Source organism: Mastigoproctus giganteus, chromosome 2 (genome assembly GCF_048544385.1).
Source record: "Mastigoproctus giganteus isolate SK-2022 chromosome 2, ASM4854438v1, whole genome shotgun sequence".
Lineage (NCBI taxonomy): Eukaryota > Metazoa > Arthropoda > Arachnida > Uropygi > Thelyphonidae > Mastigoproctus > Mastigoproctus giganteus.
In genome coordinates this window covers 190414758-190438373 of record NC_143576.1, presented here as the reverse complement: position 1 = coordinate 190438373, position 23616 = coordinate 190414758, and the positions used below count along the sequence as shown (strand labels likewise).

Below are 23616 nucleotides of genomic sequence, written 5' to 3'. Positions count from 1 at the left end.
GACATTGGCAGCTGAGAGTTTGATGGGCCCTCAATTTAAATCCTTCGAGGGCATCCAACCTGTCCTTCAAGCTCTCATATAGGCCCATAACATCACTGAGTTGGGACCTCATTTCTTCACACTCCTTACATCACGCTCACACACAAAGACATCCCCTTGGCAATATCATATCCCATTCCTGATTGCAGACTGGCTAAGTTCCCCACAGCACTCCCATTAGTTTGAGCCTTTTGCTTTGCTGCTCTGGTCTGACTCATGATTTCTATTCAATTTTAAATAAAATTCCAACACAAACTATAACCGTAAAATTATATCCCAATGCAGTTATAACATTATACAAATGTATTTCAGTATCGAATATTATCTCCGAGTTACGTTATATGACTTTCTTATCGTCTGTCAAGTTATATATGTTAATTTATAATGTTACGTTTGTAAAAACTAGGTCATTATATGTATTTAGTTAAAAAACTACAATCTAATTGACAGTGAAATTTAATAAGATTAGTAAATTTTACTGATTAATTTCAGTAAAATTTACTAATCAGTAAAATTTAGATAGGTAATATCAGTAAAATTTACTGATATTCACTATCTAGTTTTACGTTAAACCTTACGCTATCCAGTTCAGGGTTTACATTGTATTGTATAACAATGGCAGCAAGTTATGAACGGTTAATCTACAGATACTAGGTATTAATTACTTTCAAAATCAGGCTATCTAAATTTGAAATAAACCAATGAGCTTGACTAGGTCTATAAGTTACTTATAGAAAATAATTTAATATAACAATTAAGTCAATAAAACGGCTAAATATAAATAAAAACTTGGCGTTCAAATTCATCAAATACAGACATCGTAGGGACATCAAATTTAAAACTGCAAAACTTGTCCAACATGTGAATTAGATACCCTTACCAATACTAAGTAATAACCTACAAAATCTCTATCTAAGTTCTAATTATATTAAGTATCATTACTAGGATTATAAAGCACTTCTAGAAATTAAATTAGTATGCCAATTTAAGTTAATAAAGAAAGCAAAAATTTAATAAAAACTTCTCTATTAGCTGGAGCCGTAAACACTTTACCTGTTCACATGTACTCTCGTCAGTACACTTTGGTTCAGTTGATATCGATGGCACAACTGTCGATGATCCTGCTCAGGTAGGTAACAAAATAAATGATTATTTTGCATCGACATTCACACATTAGGAGTTATTCAGCGAGGGGAATGCCAGAGGTGTATTCAACTCTGGCAGTAAGCTAGATAATCTTTTAATAACTGAGAGTAAAGTGGAGGAGAAATTGTTGAAGATAAACACAAGAAAGGCACCTGGGGTGGATGGGATCTATCCAGTTATATTAAAGGAGACAGCAAAGGAAGTAAGCAAACCTTTAGCCATAATTATGAGAGCTTCCTTGGACTCAGGGCAGGTACCCATGGACTGGAGATGTGTAAATGTGACCCCAATTCACAAAGGAGGATCAAAGGCTGACAAAAGTAATTATAGACCTGTGAGTTTAACTTCTGTTCCAGGAAAATTAATGGAGCCCCTGGTTAAAGAAGCACTGCAGGATCATCTAGACAAGACTTCAGTTATAGTTCAGACACAGCGTAGGTTTGTTAATCGGAAGACTTGTCTGACCAATTTGATTGGATACTATGATGTGGTCACAAAAGAACTGGATGCAAAGAATAATTTTGATATTATATACTTGGATCTTAGGAAGGCTTTTGATACTGTTGCACATGGAAGACTGCTGCACAAATTGGAGCAGTGTGGCATTGGAGGCAAATTGCTACTTTGGATAAAGGGATGGTTGAATGGGAGAAGACAGAGAGTGATAATCAATGGACACTGCTCTTCATGGAGTAATGTTATTAGTGGAGTCCCCAAGGGTTCAGTGTTGGGTTCATTGTTGTTTTCTGTATTTATTAATAATATTGATGAAGGTATATCAGGCTTGATGTCTATGTCTATCGTCTGAAAACTTAGACATCAGGCTTGATGTCTAAGTTTTCAGACGATACAAAGGTTATCAGGGTTGTTAATGACACTAAAGACAGTACACTACTGCAACAGGATCTAGAAAAGTTGAGCAGATGGGCTGAGAGGTGGCAACTGAAGTTTAACATTGACAAATGCAAAGTACTGCATATGGGTAGCAGTAACTGCAGAGTAACATATCAAATTTATCCCAGGAGCTCAAATCTGGTAAGTATGGGCTTGGCAAACCCAGGGTCCTGAAGTGGATATCATCATTCTTCTCTTTCTTGGTGATTCCTTTCTACTTCTGACTCTCTCTCTCTCTCTCTCTCTCTCTCTCTCTCTCTCTCTCAGGGTAACTTTGGAATTTTTTTTTTTTTTTTTTCTTTTGGCCAGTGCAGCATAAGCCTCTGGCTTCTTTTTACCATATGTCTAATAATAATAATAATAATAATAATAATAATAATAATAATAATAATAACTGTATGGTAACACTGTATGTTGTAGAGAATGAAAAGGACCTTGGGGTAATTATGCAGTCAGATATGAAGTTTTCTGAGAGTAGTTCATGTTGTCTGAAGAGTAGTTCATGTTGTCTTGTCAATGATATACAAGAATTTTTCTAGCAGGGAAAAGGAGGTGATCAACCCCTTATATAAGGCAATAATCAAGCCACACCTTCAGTATTGTATACAGGTCTGGAGGTCTCATAGGAAGGATGTAGAGCTGCTGGAACGAGTACAAAGAAGGGCAAAAAGTTTAGCGAATGGAACAAAGGGTTGCTCTTATGAAGAAATTCTTAAGTTTTGCAAATTACAATGTCTGGAGACCAGGCACCTGCAAGGTAATCTGATTTGCAGTGTATAAGGCGTTGAATGGTTTGAGCATGCTCATTGCTGATGTGATTCTACCTCTTGCATAGATTAATTGCCTGACGGGACATAAGTTCAAATTGAGGAAAGACAGTTGTAGATGTGTGGAAGTTTGCCTTTAGCCAGGGGTGATTGATTGATGGAACAAACTTCGATCTGTTGTAGAAATTGACAGCTTAAATAAATTTAAGGCAGAACTAGCCAAACATTTGGAGTGAATGGATGGGTGAAATGGGGAAGGGGGTTGTTTTTTTTTTTTTTTTTTTTTTTGGCTGGTGCTGTATAAGCTTGTCTTTGCTAATGCCTTTGCTAATGCTAATCAATATAATTAATAAATACAGAAAACAACAATGGACCCAACACTGAACCCTGGGGGATTCCATTAATAACATTAGTCCACAAAGAGCAGTGTTCATTGATTTCCACTCTCTGTCTTCTCCCCACTCAACCATCCTTTTATCCATAGCAGCAACTTGCCCTTAATGCAATACTGCTCCAATTTGTATAGCAGTGTTCCATGATGTGCAACAGTATCAAAAGGCTTCCTAAGATCGAAGTATATAATATCAAAATTATTTTTTCTGTCCAGATCCTTTGTGACCATATAATAGTATCCAATCAAATTGGTCAGGCAAGTCTTCCCTTTAACAAACCTATGTTCTGCCTGAACTATTACCGAAGTCTTGTCTAGATGATCCTGCAGTGCTTCTTTAACCAGTGGCTCCATTAATTTCCCCGGAACAGAAGTTAAACTAACAGATCTCTAATTACTTGTGTCACCTTTTGATCCTCCTTTGTGAATTCGGTTCACATTTGCACATCTCCAGTTAATGGGTACCAGTCCCCCTGAGTAAGCTCTCATAATTATGTTAAGGGTTTTCTTACTTCCTTTGCTGCCTCTTTTAATATAACTGGATAGATTCCATCCACCCCAGGTACCTTTCTGATGTTTATTTTCAACAATTTGTACTCCACTTTGCTCTCAGTTATTACAAAATCATTCAGCTCACTGCTAGATTTTAATGCACTTCTGGCATTCCCCTCCCTGAATAACTGCACATGTGTAAATGTTGATGCAAAATTCAGTTTGTTAGCTACCTGAGCAGAATCATCAACAGTTGAACCATTGATATCAAATGGACCAATCTGATTCATCCCGTTCCTTCTGGAGTTTACATAAATAAAGAACTCTTTGCTGTTTGTCTTTTAGTGACTTAGGTAGGATGCTGGGCAAAGTTTTACATGTTTGTCTGTGTAAGCCATTTAATATATATTATGCCACATTAAAAGAGCTTGAAGTAGAGCCTGAAATTTGGTTTCAAATTAAATGTAAATTTTCTAAATTAAATCGTGTGCAGTAAACCTAAAAGTAAAAGTTCAAATCCTAGAGAGAACGCTAGTAACTGATATATATAATAGATTAATTGTTGGGCTAATTTTTTTTTATTTCTGTTTAGATCTTATCAAATAATTAAGTTTATTTTTTAAGTGTGATAGAAGAAAGTTAATGAAAGTATTGTAACTTTTTCATTTTAGAGCGTGTAGTACAAAAAGTGTGGTCTTCTTGTAACATCCAAAAACATAACTTGTTTTAGAAAGTTACTCTCAGCTGAAAATTAATGAGTGCATATTAACATATCAAAATATTCAAGAAAAGTGAAAATATTTCCTTATACTCTTTTTATAGTGTAAAGGAAAGTTTTCTAGGTAGAAAAAATTATTAATATTAATATTGACAAAATAATGGAAATAAAAAGCTTTCACATCTGCCAGAAAAATAAAAAATAAAACTTTTACTCATTTCATTGCCCATTCCCTCTAATAATTTATCCAATCCTTTTAATTCTATTTAAGCTACCCATTTCTACTACTTTGGATAGAAGGTCACTCTGATGATCAGTTATTGTTTGGCTGAAATCAGTAATAGAACAGTTACTATTCCCCTGTACATTCCAGTATATTAAAAAATAAAACAAATAAAAATCATATGTAATCTCTTTCTAGTTTCTGGAAACTTCTACAAGCAGAATTTTCTCATATTGCTCAACTTGCAACTGCTCTTTTATTGCACTGCATAACTCTTCCTTGTGGAGCAGACATGTTTTGGAAAGTAGTCAAAGAGGACTTCCATAATGATGACTGGAGATCAAGATTTTCAGCAGGTAAATTTATTGTTCATATGTATATATTTGTAACAATAACTTTACAGATCTGGACTTTCTAAAATTCTAATCCAAATTAGCTATTTGCAAGATAGCTGCAAGGAAGCATAACATGTTTTATCCTTACCTCCATGCACTAAGCTGTTCATTTGCTTACAGTAGTGTAAATTCAGCCAATAATGATCATATGTTTCATATCTTATTGTGATTCAAAATGATGGCTAATTGTGCACACTGAACAGTGTACTTGTGTGTGTGTGTGCATGTGTTAAAATTGACTCTAATATCAGAAAAACTGCCAGTGAAAGATTTGATGTTAAAATAGTATATGGAGACCCTGCAATGGGCTGTACTCAAATTTTCAATCCTAGCATTTCAAAGAGGTAAAATGTCTGTTGAAAGTAGTCTGCAAGCTGGATGGACCTCAACGTCAACAAATGATGTCTGAAATGTGAATTTTGATATGAAATGACCAAAGATTAATTTTATTAATTAAATTCATTAACTCGTTAATAAATTAAATTTTTTTAATGTTCATAAAATCTCTGAAGAAACTTCTGTTGCCATCAGATCATTCCATTTTAGTGAAAATTTGAATATGAGGCATGTTTTTGCAAGGTTCATTAGCATTAGTAGAGGCATATGACGCAATAAAGCAAGCTTATGCAGCATCAGCCAAAAAAAAAAAAAAAAAAAAAACTTTCACTTAACCCCTCCGTTCGTTCGAAATACCTGTCCAGCTGAGCCTTAAACTTATTTAGGCTATCAACTTCCACGACAAGGGATGGAAGTCTGTTCCACCAACCAACCACCGGCTGGCTAAAGGCAAATTTCCACACGTCTATCCTACATCTGTCTTTCCTCAATTTGAATTTATGCCTTCTCAGGTGATTATTCTGGGCAAGAGGAAGAATCCAATCAGCATTGAGCATGCTCAAACCGTTCAAGGCTATATACAACTCTGTCAGATCACCTCGCCAGTGCCTAGTCTCCAGACACTGTAATTTACAAAACTTAAGCCTTTCTTCGTAACAACAACCCTTTGTTCCATTCACTAATCTTGTTGCCCTTCTCTGTGCTCGTTCCAGCAGCTCTACATCCTTCTTGAAATGAGGCCTCCAGACCTGTATACAGTACTCAAGGTATGGCCTGACCATTGCCTTATACAAGGGAATAATCACCTCCTTATCCCTGCTAGAAAGATTCCTGTATATTAGCATTAGCATTAGTAGAGGCATTTGATGCAAGAAAGCAAGCTTATGCAGCATCAGCCAAAAAAAAAAAAATAAATAAATAAATAAATAAAAAATAACCACTTCCACTTCACCCCTCTGTTCGTTCGAAATACCTGTCCAGCTGAGCCTTAAACTTATTTAGGCTATCAACTTCCACGACAAGGGATGGAAGTCTATTCCACCAACCAACCACCCGCTGGCTAAAGGCAAATTTCCTCACGTCTATCCTACATCCGTCTTTTCTCAATTTGAATTTATGCCCTCTCAGGTGATTATTCTGAGCAAGAGGAAGATTCCCATCACCATTGAGCATGCTCAAACCATTCAAGGCTTTATACACCTCTATCAGTTCACCTCGCCGGTGCCTAGTCTCCAGACACTGTAATTTGCAAAACTTAAGCCTTTCTTCGTAAGAGCAACCCTTTGTTCCATTCACTAATCTTGTTGCCCTTCTCTGTACTCGTTCCAGCATCTCTACATCCTTCTTGAAATGAGGCCTCCAGACCTGTATACAGTACTCTAGGTGTGGTCTGACCATTGCCTTATACAATGGAATAATCACCTCCTTTTCCCTGCTAGAAAAATTCCTATATATCATCGACAATACACCATGAGCTACTCTTGCAGCCCGTCTGCACTGCTCAGAAAACTTCATATCTGCCTGCACAACCACCCCCAGGTCCCTTTCATTCTCTACCACTGTCAGTGTAGTACCACAGAGTTGATACGTTGCTCTGGGGGTTGCTGTTTCCCATATGTAGTACTTTACATTTGTCAATGTTAAACTTCATTTGCCACCTCTCAGCCCATCTGCTCAAACTTTCCAGATCCTGTTGCAGTAGCAGTGTCAGTAGTGTCCTTGACAACCCTGCCAACCTTCGTATCGTCTGCAAACTTGGACATTAAGCTTGTTATACCATCATCGATATCATTTATAAATACAGAAAACAATAATGGACCCAATACTGAACCCTGAGAGACTCCACTAATAACATTAGTCCACGATGAGCAGTGTCCATTGATTACCACTCTCTGTCTTCTCCCCCTCAACCACCCCCTTATCCATAGCAGCAATTTGCCTCCAATGCCACACTGCTCCAATTTGTGCAGCAGTCTTCCATGTGCAACAGTATCAAAAGCCTTTCTAAGATCCAAATATATAATATCAAAGTTATTCCCTGCATCCAGTTCTTTTGTGACTGCATCATAGTATCCAATCAAATTGGTCAGGCAAGACTTCCCCTTAACAAAACCATGCTGTGTCTGAGCTATAACTGAAGTCTTGTCTAGATGATCCTGCAGTGCTTCTTTAACCAGTGCCTCCATTAATTTTCCAGGAACAGAAGTTAAACTAACAGGTCTATAATTACTTGTGTCGCCCTTTGATCCTTCTTTGTGAATTACTTGTGTCAGCCTTTGATTCTCCTTTGTGAATTACTTGTTTCAGGTTTTGATCCTCCTTTGTGTCATTTAGTTTGTTAGCTACGCCCATCTCCAGTCTATGGGTACCTCCCCTGAGTCCAAGGAAGCTCTCATAATTATGGCTAAGGGTTCGCTTACTTCCTTTGCTGCCTCCTTTAATATAACTGGATAGATCCCATCCACCCCAGGTGCCTTTCTTGTGTTTATCTTCAACAATTTCTCCTCCACTTTACTCTCAGTTATTACAAGATTAATCAGCTTACTGCCAGAGTTGAATACACCTCTGGCATTCCCCTCGCTGAATAACTCCTCATGTGTGAATGTCAATGCAAAATATTCATTTAGTTTGTTAGCTACCTGAGCAGGATCATCAACAGTTGAACCATCGATATCAAGTGGACCAATCTGATTCATCCCCTTCCTTCTATAGTTTACATAAGTACAGAACTCTTTGGTGTTTTTCTTTCTCATCCTTTGCCAAAGATTTCTCGTAATCTGCCTTCGCCTGCCTAACCTCCTTTGTAAGTATCCCATGCATTTTTCTTCTCTGCCATGTCTCATTAGTTCATCTGACATCCTTTTAGGCCTAAACCTTGAACAATATTTCTTAGTTGGTATGTGAAGCCTAGTAGCTTCCAAGATAAGTTCTTTGAATGCTTCCCATTTTGAATTTGCTGTTGGTAACATCATCAGTTGGTCCCACTGTATAGAATTTAAATACTGTCTCAGACCATCGTAGTCGCCTTTATGAAAGCAATGACCCTTCCCTTTACCCCTGATGGTAGTTACCTCTTTGAGTAAATCCCACTTCAGCACACTGTGATCACTGCCACCTAGTGGTTCCTCCATCTGCAGATTCTTAATGCATATAGAATCACTACTGATAATCAAATCAAGAGTATTACTCCCTCTAGTTGCCTCCCGAACATGCTAATGTAGAAAACAATCATCCAATAAATCCACAAAAGCCTTGCTAATGTGTGAGTGACCAACCCACAAATTCCAGTCAATATCTGGGAAATTAAAATCCCCCATTATAAGACTCTGATTTACTGGCCCACTCTATTTCCCTGTAGTGTTTCTTATTATACTCATCAGAGTCATTAGGCCTATAGCACACTCCTACTCTCAATTTTGATCTCCCAATGTTTATGTCACACCAAACTGACTCGACACTGCACTGTCCAGCGATGTCGACTGGCTTCACTTCCTTGGATTTTGTGTTTCTTAACTAATAGCATAACCCCTCCTCCCTTCCTATCCTGTCTATCCTTTCTGTAGACGTTGTACTCCCCAAATACCAGTTCTGCATTCCTTATATCTGTGTGATACCACGTCTCTGATATCCCAACAATATCCGCCTTTGATGCTTTGAGCAATACCTCAAATTCATCAAATTTATTTACCAAACTCCTAGCATTGGTGTACACGCAAGTATACATGCACCTGTTCTTTTTCTTAGCTACTGTTCTTTTTCTAACACAACCCATGTGTTTACTTGTACCGCAATGACTCTCAGCAGTCTCTTAAATATCTTACATCTTGTTTTCCAGGCTTCTGCTCATTCCAATAGAAGCAGTGCAAGAATCACTTTCACCTCTGCCAGTGGCTACTGTTAATCTATTGGTCCTTGTATCCCCCCCCAAGCTAACAGTTTTCCGACCCACCTAACACTGCCTCAATAGCATCAGCAAATATTCTTGCATCCTTTCTATTTAAGTGTATCCCATCCCTGTAGAAGCAGTCCCTTCTGTTAACAAATACAGACCAGGCTGAAAAAAATCCACCCCTTGAGCCTTGCACAATCTTTCCAGGGCCGAATTGATTGACAAGGCTCTGATCATATACTCCCTCCTATCGTGTATGGGCAGAATTGCAGACACTTTCAAATTCAACCCTAATGAACGGCTTTTTTTTCAACAGTCACCTGTACTTGTTAAGTAATTCTGCCGGTCCTGTATTCATGCTGCAGCTGTTGACAGAGGAACAACATGAATACTGCCAGCAGGTTGCTGGTGATTTGTTTGAATGCATTACTAATGGCATAAAATTTTTGAAAGATATCATAACTGGATATGAAATGTGGGTTTATGGATATGATCTCAAAAACGTTTTCACTGTGATACACTGGTGTCCTAGTGAAAAATTTTCTTCTGACTGAAAAAGGACTGCAAGGGCATGGCAAAATGTGAGGTCACATTGCTAGCGTTTTATGATGTTGAAGGCATTGTCCACCATGAATACAGTTTAGAGGGTCAAACAGTTAATAAGAAGTTCTATGTTGAATTTCTGAGGTCTCTTCCCAACATGGTTGAAAGGAAAAGATCAGAAAACTGCAACTCCAACAGCTAGTTGTTTGTTTCCAAAAATGGAACAAACTCTGAGAGGATGTCAATATGATGACATACAAACATGAAAGAGTGATATAATGACCCATCTTTTGACGATTTCAAAATCAGCTTTCTACACGTGCTTCCAAGAGTAGTGAAACTCATTGGACTAAGTGTATTACTTTAGAAGGACACTATTTCAAAGAGGATTAAGTGCCTTCCATCCCATAATTATGCTTGTTTTCATATGCAATATAATAGAGTAATAAAATCCACAAGATATAAAAGTAATCACAAGTATAATGGTCCAGCCAAAGTGGTGTAGTGATTTTATGTTTTTATATTTCATAAAATATGTTTTGTTATAAAACACTGAAACTGTACATATTAAGTATTAAAATTATATATAATGAGGTACTTCTACTGAACTATATCATAGTTTGAATTTTTCATAAGTTGAAGCTTTCAACCCTAAAATTTTAGTCTAATATAGATTATAGTTAAAAAATAACTTTCTACAATCTAGAAGCAGGTAACATATTTACAGGATTGCTATTATTTATAGAAAATAGTTTAATTTGTTTCTGAGAAAATACTTGCTTCCATTGGAAATTGCCTCCAGAGAGTTTGTAATGCAGGCATATGGTCTGTATATTACAAATAATAGTAAAAATAATTATTCCCATTGTGTGGAGTATATTCACCTCTAACACTGTAGTTTTTAAATATATATGAGGGGGTATCAGAAAGTTCATACCCTGGCCTAGATAAAACATCATTAGAAGATGACAAAGTGGAGTACCGAGCAATGATCAAGTTCCTGCATTTGCAGTGCAAGAAAGCTCAGAAAATTGATGAAGAAATGAAAGCTGTGTATGGGCAGAATTGTCCATCCTATGACACTTTAAAAAAGAGGAAACAGTAGTTCCAGTATGGTCATACAAGTGTCTTTGACGAGCCAAGATTAGGAAGGACATCAACATCCACAGAGAGTGAGACAGTTGAAAAGATTGAACAGCTGGTGCCGAGTGATAAACGTGTGACAATCCAGTTCATTGCAACTGCAGTGGGAATTATTTATGGGTTTGCCTACAGCGTTTTACATGACATCTGCACATCTGTCTGAGGTCTCCGCACAATGGGTTCCATTGCTAATGCCTTTCAATGTCGAATGCAATGTTCTCGCCAACTGTTGGATTTGTGTAATGCGGATGTTGAGAACTTTTTTGATCAGTTGGTGACAAATGACAAATGCTGGGTGTACCAGCATGAACTGAAGACTAAAGACAAGACAAAGATGTGTGGATGCTGCTTTGATTCATCTCAGGAAGTCATCAATGAAGTGGAATCGTGGTTTCAGGCAAAAAGTATGGACTTCTATGATAAATGCATTAAACCACTGATCCACAGATGGGAGAAATGTGTTACTATACATGGAGAGTAAGTAGAAAAGAATTAAAGTTTCTGTGAAGTTTTACCTTTCTAGGGCTATTATTTCTAGGTAAGGGTACAGACTTTTTGATACCCTTTAATATATACTTTGTATATATATATATATATATATATAGTAAAGATTAATAGGAGAAGGAGTATGGAAAAGGAAATTGATTATGGACCAAGATAGCTGATAGCCAGAAAGGACCTCAAATAGTATAAGTAAGCAAATAGTAGAAATAAGAGAAGTAAAGAAAAGTTGATGAACATCGTGGCGAGATCCAATATTCCTTACATTTCGAGGGTACAGCTCTAAAACGGTGTTCGCAGGCCGGCCACTAGTTAGTACACCAGACTGAACCTATTGGTAACTCTCTAGGAAGCTTCCGGATCAGCTAGTGTATAATCTTGCTACCTCTACTCTGCCAGATAGTGACTGGAGGGAGTCCGAGTAGTGTGTATGCGGGGAGCATTGTCGAGGCCACGTTATGTCAAGGATCTGGGTATATTCTTACCACATGTACGCCATATCCAAAAATTTCATTACTTCATGCAGCATGTCCCACCTACTTTTTCTTACTATTGAATACACCATGAATTGTCAAACTAATAGAGCAAGCTTATCTACGAAAAGATCTAAACCTCCCAAGGACTTCCTAATTCATTTCACAAATATACGTGGTCTCAATTCTAATCTCAACGATGTCCATTTCCATTTGCAGTCTGCCAAACCCCATGTACTTTTTCTGACAGAATCTCAGTTATCGGTTGATTCATCTACTGCTCATCTCAGATGCCCAAATTATTCGCTGTATGATTCCTTTCGCCTCAAAGGTGGTACTTGTGCATATATCCATTCTGATATTCCCTGTCAGAGACTTGGCAATTTGGAATCTCCTTTCTTTGATCTTCTCTGGCTTAAAATCTCTCTACCTCATTGTGTCAAATTCATCTGTTGTCTCTACCGTTCTCCCAACTCCACTAATCACTTGGAGCTCTTTGACTTCCTCTCTTTGCAACTTGACTTTCTCCAGTCTAACTTTCCTAACAGTGAAGGAATTTTCCTTGGTGATTTTAATGTTCCCAACTCCAGCTGGCTTCCGTTTTCTAGTCACACCGATCCAGCAGGTCGAGATGCTGAGGCTTTTGCAATTACTAATGACCTAGCACAGATTGTTCATTTACCTACAAGAATACCGGACAATCCTAATCATACAGCCAATACGCTTGATCTTTTTCTCACAAACAACCCTTCTAAGTACACGGTCGAAGTGAGAGGTCCTTTAGGCACTTCAGATCACAACTTGGTGATTGTCTCTTCTCCAATGGAACCTTTATCTCATGGCTATTCCCAACCACGTGTTGTTTGGCATTACAAGAATGCAAAATGGGATGACCTGCGAGACTTCTTTTCTTCTTTTCCTTGGTCGGATTACTGTTTCAAAACTTCTGATGTCAACGTTTGCTCAGATCGTGTCAGTGAAATTATTCTTGCAGGAATGGAATCCCTTATCCCACACTCCACTTTAAAATCTCGTCCTTTAACTAAACCTTGGTTTTCCAATAAATGTGCTAAGGCTGTCCAAGAGAAGAATGTTGAATATCGTAATTGGCTTGATTCTAATTCTTCAGTTTCATTTTCTGCCTACACCAAAGCTCGCAACAGTTGTAAAGCAGTTATTAATCAGTCCAAACTAGAGTTTGAACAGGCTAAGAGTAGAAAACTTGCTTCTTGCCCTAATGGTACCGAGCTTTCTGGTCTCTTGCCAAAGCTATTGGCCGCAACTTTTGCCCATCTTTGCTGCCACCTCTGTCCAAACCACATGGTTCTGTTGCCACTTCAGCCAAGGATAAAGCTGACCTGCTAGCATCCAATTTTTCTTCCAGCTCATGTATTAATGATCTTGGTAAAACACCTCCCACCATTCCCAACACGCTCCATTCAATGCCTCCTGTGGTCTTCCGTCAAAAGGATATCAGAAGGATTTTGATGAATCTTGATGCTAAGAAAGCTCCAGGTCCTGATGGTATTTCTCCACTTGTTCTCAAAACCTGTGCTCCTGAACTTACTCCTATTCTTTGCCCCCTGTTTTTCACTTTCTTATTCCAAAGGTGTTTTTCCTTCTGCTTGGAAATTTGCTCATATCCAGCCAGTTCCTAAGAAGGGTGACAAATCCCTCCCATCCAATTATCGTCCCATTGCAATTACTTCTACTCTTTCTAAAGTAATGGAGAAATCAATTAACCGCCAACTCTTAAACTACCTAGAAACCTTCCGTCTGATCAACGATCACCAGTATGGATTCCGTCAGTATCGATCCACTGGAGATATTCTGGCTTATGTTACCCATTTATGGACTAATTCAATGGAAAGGTTCAGTGAAACACAAGTAGTTGCTCTTGACATCTCAAAGGCTTTTGATCGTGTTTGGCATAAAGGTTTTCTAAACAAGCTTCCATCTTATGGTTTGCCAACTGTTTTTAGTAATTGGTTATCCAGTTTTCTCTCTGATCGCTCACTGAGGGCGATAGTAGTTGGCTCTCTGTCTTCTAACTTCTCCACTAATGCCAGTGTCCCCCAAGGTTCAGTTCTTTCCCCCACTCTTTTCCTCTTGTATATCAATGACCTTCTTCCATTGACTGGAAATCCTGTCCATAGTTTTGCCAATGATAGCACATTGCATTCAACTTTCCATTTTGAGAAACCTTGTCCTGCTCAATCAGCTTCAACTTCTCGAAAATCTGCTACCAATTCCTTAAATGCCAATCTTCAGGTAATTCTCCAGTGGGGCAAAGACAACTTAGTTGATTTCAACCCTTCTAAAACTCAGTCTTGTCTTATATCTCGCAAAAAGGATTCTTCTACTCCTATGCTTATCTTTAGTGACACTCCGATTTCTAGGCAAAATGATATATCTCTTTTGGGGATTACCCTGACTTCTAATCTCTCTTGGCACAAGCACATTACAAATATTGCTTCCTCTGCATCTAAAAAACTTGGTTTTCTCTTTCGCTTTCAGTGTTACTTTTCTTCCAAACAGCTGCTCACTCTGTATAAATCGCAAATCCACCCTACCATGGAATATTGTTCCCACATCTGGGGTGGTGCCCCCAAAACCTCTCTCAGGCTTCTTGATTCCATTCAGAAGAGGGCAGTTAGGTTAATTAATGATTCATCTCTAACAGAGTCTCTCCACTCGCTTTCTCATTGACGCACTGTTTCTGCTGCATGCCTCTTCTACAGGTACTTCCATGGGCACTGTTCTTCTGAATTGGCTTCTATAATTCCTGCTCTCTCTTTCAAAACAGTCCGAGCACGTGCCGCCACCAGCCAACATCCATTTACTGTCCAACTTCAAACCCACAGAACCAACTTTTCATCTTCCTCATTTATTCATTCAACTGCCGTTTTCTGGAACAACCTTACTTCATACGTATTTCCTGAAAATTACAATCTACAGAAGTTCAAGTCCAATGTCAACAAATATCTTCTTTTGTCTTCTTAACCTCAAACCCAAGCACGGTACTAAGTACTATAGGTTCTAATACCTCTTGTGTTTGGGGTTCACATAAAAAAAAAAAAAAAAAAGTTGTACAGATAAGAAGTAAGTAAAAAATGTGAAAGAAGAGGGGAAAAGAAGTGTAGAAAATAATTAACACTTATATAAGGAAATAAGTCAATATTATTATACTAGATATATACATGATTATATTGTCATATATTGACACCTCCGTAACCAGGTGGTCAGGAGCAGCAGTGCGTAGCACACGCTTCTTGATTAGACCAAGGTTCGAGCCCGTGGCCACCAAATATGGAGGATACGGAAAGGTCAGGGAATGACCACCGCATATCCCCGGAGCAGTATGGCCTTAGTTGCTAATGCTCCTATAAACCAAATAACAACAACATATTGTCATATATCACTCAATCCTGATGTCATTTTCAAGTGTCAACAACTAGAATTGCCTGACAAGATGACAATATAGTGTCCTCTGTTTCTAACATAAAATACATGCCATGACAAAATAGAATTACATCAAAATATAGTATTGGGGGAAAAATTATATGAAATAATGTAAAATTTAAGCTATAAAGGAGGATATAAAGACTGCCAGCATGTAATTTAAGCTCAACACTGTCTGCATTATCTGCCGGATATCAACCTTAAATTACATGCCGGAAGTCTCTATATACTCCCTTATAGCTGAAAGTTTACATTGGGCAAAGTTATCTTTGCCCCATTGAAGAATTACGTGGAAGTTAGCATTAAAGAATTGGTGTGGATATTTGAGCAGGTTGAAGCTGTTGTGCAGGGCAAGGTTTCTCAAAGTGGAAGGTGAAATGCAATGTATTATTATCAGCAAAACTAGGAATTCCAGTCATTTGAAGAAAAGGAAATATACAAGAAGAAAAGAGTGGAAGAAAGGACTAAACCATGGAGAACACCAGCATTGGTGTAGACTGTAGAAGAGCCATCTATTACCACTCTCAGAGAGCAGCCGAAGAGAAAACTGGCCCAATTACAAAATACAGTTAGCAAAACATAAGATGGAAGCTTATTTAGAAGACCTTTATGCCAAACACAATCAAAAGCCTTTGAAATGTCAAGAGCAGCTGCTTGAGTTTCACCAAATGTTTCCATTGAATTTGTTAATAGGTGAGTAAAATAAGCTGATATATCACCACTGATATTGTAATCCATAATGGCAATTATTGATCAGATGGAAGGTTTCTAGATAGTTTAGGAGTTGGTGGTTAATGGATTTCTTTAATTACTTTAGAAAGAGTAGAAGTAAGTGTATTGGGATGATAATTGGATAGGAGGAATTTTTCACCCTTTATAGGAACCAGCCGGATATGAGCAAATTTACAAGCAGAAGGTAAAAACCTTTAGAATAAGAAAGCAAAAAAATAGGTGACACAGAACAGGAGTATGCTCAGGAGCATAGGCTTTGAGAACAAATGGAGAAATACCATCAGGACCTGGTGCTTTTTTGGCATCAACACTATTCGAAATTCTTCTGACATCCTTTTGATAGAAAACCACAGGAGTACATGGAATGAAATGTACTGGGAATAGTAGAAGTTGGTTTACCAAAGTCATTGATACAAGAGTTATAAGAAAAGTAGGATGCTAGCAGGTCAGGTTTATCTTTAGCTGAGGAGACAACAGAACCAAGTTTTAATAGAGGTGAAAGTATAAATGTGCAAAAGTAGCAGCCAGTAGTTATCGCAAGAGACCAGAATGTTCAACTATTTGGACAAGGAGCAAGTTTATACTTTTAATAACAGTTAATAACTGCTTTACAATTGTTGCAAGCTTTAGTGTAGAAATGAATTTGGAGATTTGGATTCAAGTCAATTGCGATATGCAATGTTGCCTTAATACACCTATTGGAAAACCAAGGTATGTGGAATAAAGAATTTCATCCCTATAAGAATAAAAATTCTTTAACATAATGTGAGTAAACATTGGCATCATAAGATTTAAAACAGTAATTCAACCAAGAAAAAGATATATAATATAATGTTCTTGTATTCTCTCTACCTTGTGAACTCCTCTGACCTTATATGGTTGTCCGGAGTATCAACAGAAAATTTATTCATTTATTTAAGAATAGAAATCTTCCAGATTGTCCATTCTTATTCTTGTAATGCCAAACAACACAATGCTGGGAATAGCCATGAGAGAAAGGTTCGTTTGGAGAAGAGACCATCACCAAGTTGTGATCTAAGGTGGCTAGAGGACCACTAACCTCAACCATGTACTCGGTTTTTGTGAGAAAAGATCAAGAGTGTTGGGAGTGTGCTTAGGATTGTTCTAGTAGGTAAATAATTTTTGTGAGGTCATTAATAATTATAAAAGCTTCAATATTTCAACCAGTTTGGTCTGTGCAACTAGAAAATGGAAGCCAGCTGGATTTATGAACATTAAAATTGCCAAAGGAAAATTACCTTACTGTTAGGAAAATTGGACTGGAGCAGGCAAATTTCAAAGAAATGAAGTCAAAGAGTTACAAGTGATTAGTGAAGTTAGTATTAGTAGTGGAAAATAATGCAAGAAAGGATCTATGGGGGGAGGATCGTTGGCTACCTTTCTTGTCTAGAGGAGTTTTTTTTTTTCTTTAAGTCTTTTTCTAAATGTCCCTTTAAGGATGTTGAAATATTGTTATTCAATTTCTATACCTTGTTTTCTGTTCATAGAGTTGGCCCTGATTTCTTAAACTTTTTTCTCTTGTACTATTGATTGGTTGAAAGGACCCTAGGATTGCTAGAATCCATTCAACTAAATTGCCAAATATCTGTGCACTGGAGTGCATGGTAGGCAGTATCAGATTTGTTTATTCTCCCATATTGAATGTCTCTTTTTTGTCCTTCTAGATAAAATTCCATTATGTAAGCAACTCCAAAGTTACAATCTATTTTATAATTTGGTCCTCTAGTTCAGTGGTCTCCAAAGCGGGGTGCGCGAGATAATCTGCAATAAATCAATATTTATTAATTTTGAAAACTTTAGTTTTTCAAAATTTAATTGAAAATAAAAATTATAAATAAATGTTTTTTTAATACAGTACTTAAATATGCGGCTTTATTTGATCATGCCATCAACCATGCACATTCAAATACATGCATTTTGTAATGGAAATTCAATTTAATTTTGTTTTGTATTTTTTTATTTGTGATCTTTTAAATTTATATATATTTTATAAATGTGATTTTAGATATAAGGTCTTCCATGTAAATCATTTATAAAAAAATATATATATATTAAACTTGTATATTTAATTTTTTTTATTCTGGGGTGCGTAGTCCTTTTAAGTCAAATAAGGGTGTGCAACCAAAAAAGTTTGGAGACCACGGCTCTAGTTGGGATTGTTGGCCAGATGTTTATCTATCTGTTTCTTGGAAGATGATCCTTTGAAAAGTGTACTGACTCCATATTTCCTTGCTTCTTTAGCTATTTTTTTGCTGATCTTAGATACATACGGTATGCAGATGGATGATTTTTTTGTAGATTTTGGTTCAGGTTGGTTGAAGGCTGTGATCTAGTCTCTATTGTATTCTATATGATATGGAGAGGGGAAATCATTATTTAAGGAAAGTTTGGTGATTGCTTTTAATTCTTGTTGGAAGTTGACTGTAGATGATTTGATTGTAGATGTTCATTCTCAGATAGCTGCCAAACTAAATTGAGTATTTTGCATCTACATTCACACATGAGGAGTTAGTCAAGGAGGAGAGTGCCAGATGTTTATCAAACTCTAACAGGGAGTAAAATGATTTTGTAATAACTGAGAGAAAAGTGGAAGATAAATTGTTGAAGTTAAACATAAGAAAGGCACCTGGGGCGGATTGGATCTATCATGTTATATTACAGGAGGTGGCAAAGGAAGTAAGCATACCCATGTCATAATTATGAGAGCTTCCTTGTAATCAGGGGAGGTACCCATGGACTGGAGACATGTAAATGTGAACTGAATTCACAAAGGAGGATCAAAGGGTGACACAAGGAATTAGAGACCTGTTAGTTTAACTTCTGTTCCGGGGAAATTAATGGAGGCACTGGTTAAAGAAGCACTGCAGATCATCTAGAGAAGACTTCAGTTATAGTTCAGACACAGCATAGGTTTGTTAAGGGGCAGACTTGTCTGGCCAGTTTGATTGTATACTATGACATGGTCGAAAGGTGCTGGATGCAAAAAATAATTTTGATGTCATATACTTGGATTTCAGGAAAGCATTTGATACTGTTGCACATGGAAGACAACTGTACAAATTGGAGCAGTATAGTATTAAGGGCAAGTTGCCAATGGATAAAAGGATGGTTGAGTGAGAGAAGACAGAGAGTGGTAATCAATGAACACTGCTCTTCGGGGAGTAATGTTATTAGGAGTTTTCCCCAGGGTTCAGTGTTGGGCCCATTGTATATATATATATCAATGATATTGATTAGCATTAGCAACGGCACATAATACAAGTAGGCAAGCTTATATAGCATCAGCCAAAAAAAAAACAAGAATTCTAATTTCACCAATCAACTCACTCCAAATCTTTGTCTAGTTCTGCCTTGAATCTATTTAAGCTATCGACTTCTACAACTACAGATGGAAGAGTGCTCCAGCAATCAACCACACACTGGTTAAAGTCAAACTTCCGCACATCTATCCTACAACTGTCTTTCCTCAATTTGAATTTATGCCCTCTCAGGCAATTATTCTGATCAAGAGGATGAATTCCATCAGCATTGAGCATGCACAAACCATTCAAGGCTTTATACCTCAAACAGATCACCTCGCAAGTGCCTAGTCTCCAGGCACTGTAGTTTGCAAAATTTAAGCCTTTCTTTGTAAAAGCATCCCTTTGTTCCATTCACTAATAATCTTGCTCTTCTCTACACTCGTTCCAGCAGCTCTACATCCTTCCTAAAATGAGGCCTCCAGACCTGTATACAGAACTCAAGGTGTGGCCTGACCATTGCCTTATACAAGGGGATAATTACCTCCTTATCTCTGCTAGTAAAATTCTGTATATCATTGACAAGACACCATGACCATCTGCACTGCTCAGAAAACTTCATATCTGCCTGCACAATTACGAAATGGACCCCAGGTCCTTTTCGTTCTCTACCACTGTCAGTGTAGTACCACACAGTTGCTACATTATTCTGATGTTCCCATATGCAGTACTTTACATTTGTCAATGTTAAACTTCAGTTGTTAAACTTAAGTCTGCCAACCTTCGTATCATCTACAAACTTGAACATTAAGCCTGATATACCATCATCAATATCATTAATAAATACAGAAAACAACAATAGACCCAACACTGAACCCTTAAGAACTCCACTAATAACATTAGTCCACAAAGAGCAGTGTCCATTGATTACCACTCTCTGTCTTCTCCCACTCAACCATCCCTTTATCCAAAGCAGCAATTTGCCCCCAATGCCAACCTGCTCCAATTTATGCAGCAGTCTTCCATGTGCAACAATATCAAAAGCCTTTCTAAGATCGAACTGTATGATATCAAAGTTATTCGCTACTTCCATTTCCTTTGTGACCACATCATAGTATCCAATAAAATTGTTCAGACAAGACTTCCCCTTAACAAAACAATGCTGTGTCCGAGCTATAACTGAAGGCTTGTCTGGATGATTCTGCAGTGCTTCTTTAACCAGTGTCTCCATTAATTTCCCTGGAACAGAAATTAAACTAACAGGTCTGTAATTACTTGTGTCGCCCTTTGATCCTCCTTTGTGAATTGGGATCACATTTGCTCATCTCCAGTCCATAGGTACCTCCACTGAGTCCTAGGAAGCTCTCATAATTATGACTAAGGGTTTGCTTGCTTACTTCCTTTCCTGCCTCCTTTAATATTACTGGATAGATCCCATCCACCTCATTTGCCTTTTTTTATGTTTATCTTCAACAATTTCTCCTCTGCTTTGCTCTCAGTTATTATAAAATCATCGAGTTCACTGCCAGAGTTTAATTCACTTCTGGCATCTCCCTCCCTGAATAACTCCTTATGAGTGAATGTAGATGCAAAATACTCATTTAGTTTGTTAGCTACCTGAACAGGATCATCAATAGTTGAACCATCGATATCAAGTGGACCAATCTGATTCATCCCCATACTTCTAGAGTTAGGCACCTCCCTAGCCAGGTGGGAAGGAGCAGCAGTGCGTAGCACACGCTTCTTGATTAGACCGGGGTTCGAGCCCGTCACCACCAAATACGGAGGATGCGGAAAGGTCAGGGAATGACCACTGCATATTCCCGGAGCAATATGGCCTTAGTTGCTAATGCTCCTAAAAACCAAATAACAACAACTTCTAGAGTTTACATAAGTAAAGAACTCTTTGCTGTTTTACTTTGCAACCTTGCATCATTTTGCCAAAGATTTCTTATAATCTGCCTTTGCCTGCCTAATCTCCTTTGTGACTTTGTTACAGACCAGTTTATATCTGGCCGACTGGGCTAGCAGGGTGGATCAAGTGCCTGCCTGGCAACCCAAAGGTCGCGGTTTCGATTCCCGCCTCGGGCTTGGATCAGTGTACTGCAAAAACCTTGGGAGGTGCATTGTGGCCACAGAAGCCTATGCGCCAACTACCAAAAAAAAAAAAAAAAAAAAAAAAAAAGTTTATATCTATCATAAGCTTCCATGTCATCTATTAATTTATATGTATCCCACACATTTTTATTCTTTGCCATATGTCTCATTTGATCATCTGCCATCCATTTAGGCCTAAACCTTGAATAATATTTCTTAGTTGGTATGAAAAGCCGAGTAGCTTTAAAGATTAATTCTTTGAATGCTCCCATTTATAATTTGCTATTGGTAATATCATCAGTTGGTCCCATTGTATAGAATTTAAGAACTGTCTCAGACCACGGTAGTAACCTTTACGAAAGCAAAACCCTTCTCTTTATCCCTGATGGTATTTACCTCTTTGAGTAAATCCCACATCAGCACACTGTGATCACTGGTTCCTTTATCTGCAGATTCTCAATTCATGACGAATCACCACTGATAATCAGATCAAGAGTATTACTCCCTCTGGTTGCCTCCCAAACCTGCTGCTGTAGAAAACAATCATCCTATAAATCCACAAAAACTTTGCTAGTGTGAGAGTGTCCAACCCACAAATTCCAGTCAGTATCTGGGAAATTAAAATCCCCCATTATAAGACTCTGATTTACTGGCCCATTCTGTTTCCCTGTACAGTTGTTTATTATACTCATCAGAGTCATTAGGTCTATAACACACTCCTACTCTCAATTTTGATTTCCCAGTGCTTATGTCACACCAAACTGACTTGACACTGCACTATCCAGCCATATCGACTGGCTGTACTTCTTTGGATGATATCTCTTTCTTAAGTAATAGCATAACTCCTTTCCTATCCTGTCTGTCCTTCCTGTACACATTGTACTCCACAAATTCCATTTCTGCATTTCTTGTTATTGTTATTGTTATTGTTATTTTTGGTTTTTAGGAGCATTAGCAACTAAGGCCATATTGCTCCGGGATATGCGGTGGTCATTCCCTGATCTTTCCGCATCCTCCGTATTTGGTGGTGACGGGCTCGAACCCCGGTCTAATCAAGAAGCGTGTGCTATGCACTGCTGTTCCTTCCCACCTGGCTACGGAGGCGCCTCTGCATTTCTTATATCTGTGTGGCACCACGTGTCTGTTTTCCCAAGAATATCTGCCTTTGATGTTTTGACCAAGACCTTACTTCAAATTCATCAAATTTATTTACCAAACTCCTAGCATTGGTGTACACACAAGTATACATGCACCTGTTCCTATTCTTAGCTACCCTAACACAACCTATGTGTTTACTTGTACCACAGTGACTCCCAGCAGTCTCTGAAATTCCCCGATTCATATATTCCAGGCTTTTGCTCATTTCAATATAAGCAGTGCAAGAATCATTTTCACCTCTGCCAGCGGCTGCTGTTAAACTATTAGTCCGTGTATCCCCCCAACCTAACACTGCCTCGATAGCATCAGGAAATATTCTTGCAACCTTTCTATTTAAGTGTATCCAATTCCTGTAGAAGCAGTCTCTTCTGTAAACAAGCACAGACCAGGCTGAGAAAAATTCTACCCCTTGAGTCTTGCACAAACTTTCCACGGCCAAATTAGTTGAGAAGGCTCTCATCATATATTCCCTTCTATTGTGTCTGATCAGAATTGCAGACACTTTCAAATTCAACTCTAATTCATGACTTTTTTTCAACAGTGACCTATATTTGTTAAGTAATTCCACCGGTCTCCTACTCTTAATATCATTAGTGCCAACTTTGTACAACAATATCACCTTTTGTACTCTTAAAAGATGACATCTGGTCTATAACGTCATCAACCTTTTCTCCTGGCAGACATACCCTGGTCCTGTTCCACCTATCCTTTTTGCACAATATGTTCCCCATTTCCCTGACAATAGAGTCACCGACAACTACTAATTTCTGTGGGACTACCAAATTCTGCCTTGGGGGTTGCCGCTGTGTTGCTTAATGTTCAAGTGCAAGCTCTGGCATTGATGTGGCCAGCTGAGAGCTTGATGGGCCCCTGAATTTAGATCCTTTGAGGGCATCCACCCTGTCCTCTAAGCTCTCATACAGGCTCATAACAACACTGAGTTGTCGTCTGATTTCC

The 23616-nt window shown here is 38.0% G+C and overlaps 1 protein-coding gene across 1 annotated transcript in view; it reads left to right on the top strand.

Annotated features, from left to right (window-relative positions):
• The window catches only part of unc79 (UNC-79 domain-containing protein), a 1082710-nt gene that overhangs the window by 465323 nt on the left and 593771 nt on the right, over positions 1-23616 (top strand). Inside the window, exon 25 of the mRNA XM_090389680.1 lies at positions 4869-5026. Within this exon, the coding sequence (XP_090245806.1) occupies positions 4869-5026 (158 nt within the window). The remainder of the gene's footprint in view (positions 1-4868; positions 5027-23616) is intronic.